This window comes from Alnus glutinosa, chromosome 12, assembly GCF_958979055.1.
Source record: "Alnus glutinosa chromosome 12, dhAlnGlut1.1, whole genome shotgun sequence".
Classification (NCBI taxonomy): domain Eukaryota; kingdom Viridiplantae; phylum Streptophyta; class Magnoliopsida; order Fagales; family Betulaceae; genus Alnus; species Alnus glutinosa.
Window position 1 is genome coordinate 9,776,083 of NC_084897.1, and position 9,976 is coordinate 9,786,058.

A 9,976-nucleotide genomic window follows, 5' to 3' on the forward strand; every position below is an offset into this window, starting at 1 on the left:
TGCAGTCTAATGTATGCAAATGTTTGCACTAGATCTAACATTGGACTGACAGTAGGACTACTGGGTCGATGGAGAGCTACAATTAAAGTCTTGTGGTATACGCAAGGAACTAAGAACTATATCTTAACACTTACTATTTGGAGGTGGTTGGTTATTCAGATTTAGATTTTACTGAATGTGTAGATAGTAGAAAGTCTTCATCAGGATATATTTTCTTATTGCTAAAAGGCTATATCTTAGAGATGCAGTAAGTAGCCAACAGTTGCTAGGTCTACCATGAGCTAAAATTATTGTATGCTATGAATTCACTATACAAGCATGATGGTTGAAACATTTTGATAAAGCTTTCAAGATTGTCAATTTGATAGTTAGATCATAAAGATATTTTGTAATAATTCTACTGTAGATTTCTCTTATAAGAATAATAAGAGTATAAGCAGAAGTAAATTTATCGACATCAAGTATTTCTATACGAGAGACATTAAGAGACATAAATTATCTATTGAGCATATAAGTACCGAATTAATAGATTAATGAATTAATGATTGCGGATCCCATGTCTAAAAGTTTACTGGTAAGAAAGTATAAAGTCATGTAGAGTATATGAGACTCATTAATTCATTTTGTGCTTAGTTTCTCTCTAGTTGGTCTATAGACATAAAGTTATTATTATAAAACTTTCGTGCACATTTATTACTTTTATCCATGAGAATAAATAAAGTTGGTCCTAAATGATTCATATATGAAGTTCATTCATAAAGTTTGACTGCCCATAAAGTACTCGTATAAGGAGTATTACACGTCATAATACATGGAAGGGATGGCCTAAGTATGAGGATGAGGATATGTTTCGTAAAGGCCTAGTGGAAGAATGTAAGAAAATCTCCTATATGATATGACCTGTATGCCACGTGCATGTGTATATAATTTATAATCTTTATTTATTAATAAAGATTACCGTGTACGATAATTTATTCCACATGCAATAAGTTACCAAATATTATAGAATCAACAATAATTCATATGATTTTATTTTATTCCTTGATGGGATGAATAAACACGGTACATTCTAATTGAGGGTACTTAACTTAACGTATAAATACAGAGTGTATTTTATCGATACGACATTAGTAGGCATAGATTAGAAAACGCCTTAGTGATTTTAGTTTATTTTTCTTTTTAATTGCTACTCTTCTTGGGGAGCTGTTCCTGTTGAGGTGTTGTTGCATTAGAGAATCAGCTTGAACATATTGACCGTAAATAAACCTAAAATCGCTTTATTTTTCCACTGGGTATTTAGCATAATAGTTGTGTTTATGCTTTGATCACTAACTATGTTAGTCCCAGACATTAAAAGCTTTTCGCATCCAGAAAATTGTGAAAATTGTGATCCTAAATTATGCATATTCCTTAGCTCGAAGACTACTTCATACTTGCATACTAAATTATAAAGGCTACTTCAAACTTGCATGAGCCAAACCCATAGAGATGACTGCCAATAAAAAAAAAAAAATACCCATCAAGATGATGAGGCAACAACTGTACATATATAGTTATATTAATTGACTCCCAAAGGACACGTTCCCTAGGAAGTATCAATCATGGGCCCAAATTAATGTGCTCCACCTGAGTTTCGGCGGAAATTCCAGTGCTTTAACCAGTAGCCGAGGGATTCTCCGCCGAATCAAACTTAAGCTTTGTTCCGTACTCCCGAACTTCCACTCTTAACCCTTGACATGACAAAACCCATTGCTAACCCAAACGGAAATGACTAGGGCATTTAGGTAACTTTGCAATGCCCAGTTATCCTACAAATTAACAAACAAGATCACAGAAAATGACATGGTCCAGGCATGTTCCAGCATGCCCCAAAGCTCTAGCCTCTATATATACATACATGTATATAAGCTAATAAGCATATCTCTAGCTAGCTTAATTATTTGAGTTGCACCGCCACCGCTACATTCACCAACCCTCTTAGGCCTGAACCCGCCGTAAGTGTCTGATCCAAGGGATGGCCCAGGTCTTTCTCCCTTTGAACCTCGCGCCCGACGAGGGAAGCCCCGAATGGTTGAACAAGGGTGACAATGCGTGGCAGCTCACCGCCGCCACTCTCGTGGGCCTCCAAAGTGTTCCAGGCCTCGTCATCCTCTACGGAAGCATAGTGAAAAAGAAATGGGCGGTGAATTCGGCCTTCATGGCCCTCTACGCCTTTGCGGCTGTGCTTGTCTGCTGGGTGGGGTGGGGCTACCAAATGTCATTTGGGAAAAAATTCATCAACTTCCTAGGACGGCCAAATGTAGCGTTGGACGAAGGGTTTCTTCTGGACAAAACTTTTATTGGGTACTTACCCAACGCGACCATGGTTTACTTTCAGTTTGTGTTTGCTGCAATCACGTTGATTTTGATTGCTGGGGCATTGCTGGGGAGGATGAATTTTCATGCATGGATGTTGTTTGTGCCACTTTGGCTTACCTGCTCTTACACTCTGGGTGCGTATAGTATATGGTGCCCCGATGGGTGGTTGTCTAAGATGGGCCTTATTGATTACTCTGGAGGCTTCGTTATTCACCTCTCTTCCGGGGTGGCTGGTTTCACTGCAGCTTTCTGGGTAAAACCTACAATTACAATTACAATTACAAGACAATTTTCTTTTCTTTTTTTAACAAAAAAAATAAAAAAAAAATAAAAAAATTATAGTTTAATCTTTCATATATGTATACGTAATACCAATTGTTGTATCGGAAAATCGGATAAATGGTGCAGGTGGGGCCAAGGGCAATCAAGGACAAGGAGAGGTTCCCCCCAAACAACATCCTTCTGATGCTGGCAGGGGCGGGTCTACTTTGGATGGGATGGACAGGATTCAATGGAGGAGATCCTTACACTGTCAGCACAGACGCATCTCTGGCCGTTCTTAACACCCACGTATGCACGGCCACAAGCTTGCTGACGTGGCTTATTCTTGATATGGTTTTCTTCGGAAAGCCTTCTGTGATTGGCGCTACTCAGGGCATGATCACTGGTTTGGTCTGTATCACCCCAGCTGCAGGTACTTAATTTTCTCCAATTGTAGATATAGTAATACATGGGCCATGGCATAAACATAATTCATATGGATATTTAATACTTTCAACTCATATTAGAACCCATGGCCTTCTGTACACGGATCACCTTCACGAGCAAATCTATCTCGTTCGCTTCAACCAAGAACTCTGGTGGTTATAGGCTTTTTTGTAGTTTGATTTGGCAAAGATGAAACTAGGAGAAGTTTATGATATTTTTAGGCTCAAGAAAGATGGTAAACTTCTCTCGTAATAAAGGAATAATACCTCTCTAAGTGTCTAGAAGTTGTGGTATTTGAGCTTATATAGAATGAGAGAAAACCTGACTTTCTAAGCTGAGTCGGCTGGGGTTTCACAGTTTTCTAGCAGGTAAAGTTCGGATATTGTCCGATCGGAGTCTAAGTGGACAATTCTGCCTAGCTGTGATATTTCTCCCATTCAGACAGTGTCCAATCACCATACCAACTGGACTATTCTAAAAGACTTATGAACCGCTATTGTTCAACGCTCCCCATCAACCGCTCTTGCAACCCGACGGTTCTGGAACTATTAAGTTTAGGCATTGAAAACTTCTGTTTGAACTAGTTGCAACGAGACTCCAATCGAACTGTTCTGTCGAGATTAAATTTCTATTGACAATCCATTTTGACATAGTAAACATCAAAATTGAAAAATATTCTTAAAATACGAAGTTGTATCCCTTTGAATTATGTTTCCAACGCCATCAAGCTTTCCTTCATCTGATGTCGAAAGTAAAAGATTTAGTTGTTTTACTCCAACTAGATCTATGCTGGACAACGTACACAAATTTGAATTCTTATGTTTAGATCTACTTTCACACCGACTCAACCCTACCTAAAACTTTGATCAAAATATATTTTGATACTAAATTTACTAATACTAAAAACCTAACAAATTCCCCCTTTAGAAATTCTGTGACAAACTTACACCATTATAACTCAACGAAAATTTACAATGAATTACAAGAAAAATCCCATCAAACCACTAAACTAGGATTCTTTTGAACTCATTGATGAAGATGTTATTTCCTAAAACACTTACAAGCTCATCAAACATATGTAGAACCAGAATTATCAATATGATAAACAAATTTTGATCACTAAATGTACATCATGAGAGAACACATAATATGATTATCAAAGTGAGCTATCATCAAATGTAAATAGATGGAAATAAAAAAAATAATACAATATCAGTCCATTAGCACAAAAACCATTTATGTCAGTCAGAATATCAAAAAAAAAAAAAAAAAAAACAACAACAACAACAACAAAAACCTACTCCCCTTGAACCATTGCTTATTCCCCATTTTTTATCACAAAATGATAGCGAAAGCTAGCCAAACATTTTTTTAAAAAAAAAAATAAAATATAAATAATTGTACAGAATACAACAAAACATATGCACAAGGCTAAAAAGATATAACAGAAGTTCAATGCTAACTTACATTCAAAGCACCAAAGCATGTCCCCTTCTCACTCATATTCCAACTTACACTCACTAAGAACATATTGAAAGCATAATTCCAACAAGAGATACTGAATGATTTAAAAGCAATCATAAATGTCAAGTGTTAGTTGTATGCTTGAGGAGGAAAAAAATAAATAAAAAACTTAAGTCAATTTTCACCATAGTGCAAACATGAGTTATAAACTTTTAACAACACTTGCATGATGTGTGTGAGTGATTTGCAATAAGTGAGCGTAAAACCTTAAATTTGTGAGGAGGTTAGGCATACACATGAAACCACAAGTATAGGAAAAGTAAACTCTAAAGACCAAAAGTCAAACCAAACTAGTAGGACGTATGGACACTCATATATGCACTGCCCCCAATACCAAGCACTAAAATGTCATCCTAGTCCATTCATTTACTTTGTTCACACTTTTTTCGCAATGAGTGAACATTGGCTTTGTCTGTAAGGCTACATAGATGCCAACTTTTAAACATGCAATGTCCACCTCTTGCATAGATCTAGGGATATCGGCTTTTTCTATAGTACACATGTGCTTAATGTAGTGACTAGGGAGAGATATGACATGAAATGCTAGTCCTAGGTTCAACTAGTTTGAAGTTAATTTGGTCCGCAAAGTTGTGCGATCCCCGCAAATGATTACCTACCAAACACTTGCACACATGTGGTCAAACTCCAAATTATGACAGTCAAATTGTGCAAGTATTATTAACATTTTTCTTATGCGCCATTTTGAAAATCACTTTACACATAAAATTACTCTTGAATAACACTCACACATGCATCCATATAGAGCTTACAAACCATTAAGCACACTAGAGGAAATCATACACTCAATATGGACCTTCAGACATTTTTTTTATTATTATTATTAAAAAAAACAAAGTTTGAAAAAAAAAAAAAAAAATACTGCACAATGACATTTATGCGGAATGCAATGTGACATGTACAATGCAAAAAGGACATGCCCTAAGATGATAAATCTAACACTAATGCTCCGTTTGTTTCAGCGTAAAACGATTTCTGGAAAATGATTTCGGTATTTTCCGGTGTTTGGTAAGGGCGAAAATAATGGTCAACCCAGAAAATGATTTTCGTTTGACAAAAAATGCTTAATAAATTTCGGAAAATGATTTACGCTTTTTAATAGCGTAAATCTTTTTCCGTAGATGGTATATGCAGTCGATTCTTTTTTAAACAACGTAGTCGACCTTTACATTCAAGCAGTTAAATATTGTCAGATTTCGACAAGCCAGATTCCGACTCTAGTCGATGCCGGAATCCGCCAAATTAGGCTGGAATTCGGAGAAATCCTGCAGACATCGCCGGATTCCGGAGATACCGTGCCAGACTGGCCGGAGCGGCCGGGTCACCGGCCATCTGGCCGAGATCCTAGACAGATCCGGCCTGGATCTGGCCAGAACGGCGGGACCCCTGGCATCTGGTCGGATCCGGCCGTTCTGGCGGAATCTTCGGCCAGTCCGGCCGGGATCCTCCCAGAATGGCGGGATCTCGGCCAAGACGGCCGGTTTCCGATCAACTGGCCGAGATCCGGCCGTTTTCTGCCTGATTCCGGCAAAGATCGCTGGAATCCGGCAAAAATGGTTAGATTCCGGCAACTTTGCCGGAATTTGTATATGCCAAATATTAAAAAAATATTTTTATATTATTTTATATCAACATTTTTTATGTTGTGAATAAAATTTATTTTTTTTAATTAATATGATTAAATTAAAATATAAAAAATATTTGTAATTTTCCGTACGCACCAAACACCGAAAAATGATTTCGAAGGAAAATATTATTCTGAAAAATGACTTTCCTGAAACTATTTTACGACGGAAACTATTTTATACCGAAACAAATGGAGCATAAGTGAAATCTTAGGGATGAGATGCAATAACCTAAGTTAATGCATAACTACCATTATTCTCGCCCAAAGGATGGATATGGTCACCTTTTCTAACCCATAATTTCTTGATTGTGTGTGGTGCCTTATGAATTATAACTTTCTATTTTTTCAACACATCTAATCTAGTCAAGACATCTTTAACCAACCTGAACAACCCCCCCTTTTTTTTTTTTTTCCTAAGATAGGAATTCTCATGTAAGTGGTCACAGGGTCTCAGCAAGGGGAAATGATTCCTGGGGGACGTTCAACCGTCTCCCAGGAACCCTTTTATATTAAAAAAATTTGTTTTTAAATCAAAAAGTTGTCTCTGATGTGACATCATAGACAACTTTTTGATTAAAAACAAATTTTTTTAATATAAAAGGCCTGCAGGGGGACGGTTGAACGCCCCCTTGCATATCAGGCCTTCTTAGCAAGAAACAATTTGGCTGGATATGACTAACGTTGCCGCAATGATAACAAGTAGGTCCAAACCTAGAAGTAGGCTATCTTCTATGAGTAGCAGCTGATTTATGCTTAGGCACACCATCACAAGCAACTTTCTTAGCTTTGTTAACCACAGTAGGAATAAACACAACTTTACCTATAGAATCAGATTTTTCATGAGAAGAAGAAAGTAAAGAAGAGAAAGAGTCAACAAATCCTGGACCAAATTTATCACAATTAAGCTTTTGAGCATTTAACATCCTATCAAGCTTATCATTAGAATTTTTTTTTTTTTTTCCAGATTTTCTTAAGAATCATTAAGGTCAGTCTCAAGTGATTTGTTTCAACTTTGTCTTTCTCATTTTCCACTTTCTGGAGCTTTTTAAAGGTTTTCTTGTTAAGTTTCGAAAACTTAGTGTATTCCTCAAAAAGCTTATTATATATAAGCAACTAAATGGAAATATTTTGAAGAACTCTTTAAAAGTAAACACTTTGGGGGCAAGCCAACCCCAAAGGCATCTACTATAAAAAAGACTTATGTTACAGATTATTCTACTTATAAAACTTTTATAACTCTGAAGACCCAATCTTTTAACCTCGGTAAACGACATGTTCACTTCCCACCTTAGTGGCTTTAGAACCTCTAGCCTTCTTCTACACGGATCACCTTCATGAGCAAACCCCATCCGCTTTAACCCAAAACTATGGTGGTTGTAGGATCTTCTATGGTTTGATTCAAACATGAAACTATGAGATCGAAGTTTATGGTTTATTTAGGATTAAAAAAAAAAAAAAAAAAGATGGTGAACTTATCTCACAACAAAGGAATAATATCTCTCTAAGTGTCTGGAAGTCGTGGTATGTGAGGCTTGTATAGAATGGGAGAAGACGTGACTTTTTAAGATTAGACGACTAGGGTTTCACAGTATTCTCACTGGTGGCATCCGGACATGATTGGACTGCGGTCCAGCCGGACAATTCTACCTAGCTATGATCTTTATCCCGTTCGGAAGTTGTTCAACTGTCATACTAACTAGACTGTTTTGTAAGACTTATGAACCACTACCGTTCAAACTCCCATCTACCACTCTTGCAACCAGAAGGTTCTGGATATCTTAATTTTATGCATTGAAGACTTCCTTTCAACGAGTTGCAACCATACTCCAACTGAGATGCTTTGTTCAGATTTTCAGTCTTTTATTGACAATCCATTTTGACCTAGTAAACATTAGAATTGGAAACTTTTTGTTAAATCTAAAGTTGAAGCCCTTTGAATTATCGTTCCAAATTTACTATGATTTCCTTCATCTGACGTTAGAATCAAAATATATGACTGTTATACTTCAATTAGGTCTATGCTGGATAACATACACGAACCTAAATTCTTAGGTCTTGGATCAACTTTCACACCGACTTAACTTTGAACCTAAAACTTAAATCAAAATATGTTTTTACACTGAATTTAAGAATATAAATAAATAAAAATATTAAAATGTTGACGTCTAATAAAATCATTAAAATATGAAACTAAAAAAATATTGATTTTGATAATTGTGTTGTCAATTATAATAACTACTTGGGATAGTAAATTACGATATTGTTCAGAAAAGTATTAAACTTTTTTCACTTTGGATTATGTTTTGTAAATATGACATGAAAAGTATTTTATGTGTAATGAAGTTTTCAATGTAAAAACATATATTTTCTTTGAGTATTTTAGTTTCATATTGTGAAAGAAAATTTTCTCAACGAATATACATATCCATATTTATGTGTTTGTGTACCATATGACAAAGTAGGAGTAATTTACTAATTTACTAGATATTGAGTACAATTTGTTTTATTACCAACAAAAGAGTAAAAAAAAAATGCAAATAGTGTACATATGAAACCTTGCATACATTTGTGTTGATTTTTGAATCTTGTTTATATAAAAAGGCTACATATGTTCATATTCTCGGATTTGGTTCAATATGCACGATTTTTTTTTTTTTTTTTTTTAATTTTTTTTATTGTTTCTCTTAGCAATGTTGGTTGCAAATACCTCTAGTTCTGTAGCATTATGTTAGTACACATACCTTGTTACATGGAACACACAAGTACCTAACTCTATTTTAAGCAGGAGTTGTGCAAGGTTGGGCAGCGATTCTCATGGGAATCATGTCCGGAAGCATTCCATGGTATACAATGATGGTCCTCCACAAAGAAATTTGGTTCCTAAAGCAAGTAGATGACACTTTGGCAGTCTTTCACACCCATGCTGTGGCTGGAAGCCTAGGCGGCATTCTCACAGGCTTCTTTGCTGAGCCCAAGCTCTGCCGTCTCTTCTATTTGGTACCCAATTGGGAACACTACATAGGCCTTGCCTATGGGCTAAAAACAGGGAACTATCAAGCGGGGTTTAATCAAATGGGAATTCAACTTCTAGGAATCGTGTTTGTAGTATCCCTCAACATCTTTACGACTAGCATAATTTGTTTATTTATTAGGTTTTGTGGAATTCCGCTTAGGCTGTCTGAGGAAGAGTTGCAAATTGGGGATGACGCAATTCATGGAGAGGAGGCCTATGCATTGTGGGGTGATGGGGAGAAGGAGAGGTTTATGAATAGTAAGCATAACTCCGCCTATGGTGATAACTTCCAATCAGTAGTGCCAAAAGGTGAAGTTCAAATGGCTTGATTTGGGTTCTGTTGATTTATGAGAAAAATGTGGGAAAAGGAACAATATGTAATAGGGCTATGGGGCTGTGTGTACTTTCCCTAATGTTTCTTCTACCTTTTTTTCTTTAATTTTTTTTTTTTTACTTTTTCGTTTTAGTTTTTGGTGGATTACTGATATGGCTTGGACATATTTAAAATAAAAAAAATAAAAAAATAAAAAAAAAATAAAAAAAAACCTTCAATGTACTGTCATCCCTTGTAATAAGAATTAAGCCATCATGCTGGTTTTTCGTTTTTTGGGCTTATGACTCTAATTGGAAGATATTTAAGTGCTTAGTCTTTTCATTTTCTTCTTTTTTCTTAATTGTTGAGCTTTTTAATTTTTTAATTATTTCCTGAGCGCTTTTTTTTTTTTTTT

At 35.9% G+C, this 9,976-nt stretch overlaps 1 protein-coding gene across 1 annotated transcript; it reads left to right on the top strand.

Annotated features, from left to right (window-relative positions):
* The first annotated feature begins 1,964 nt into the window (after positions 1–1,964).
* Positions 1,965–9,641, top strand: LOC133852459 (ammonium transporter 2 member 4-like). The gene is made up of 3 exons (XM_062289219.1): positions 1,965–2,611; positions 2,767–3,052; positions 9,021–9,641. Exons 1-3 carry the CDS (start codon positions 2,015–2,017, stop codon positions 9,575–9,577), a joined length of 1,440 nt encoding a protein of 479 aa, XP_062145203.1. The 5' UTR covers positions 1,965–2,014; the 3' UTR covers positions 9,578–9,641.
* The last annotated feature ends 335 nt before the right edge of the window (positions 9,642–9,976 follow it).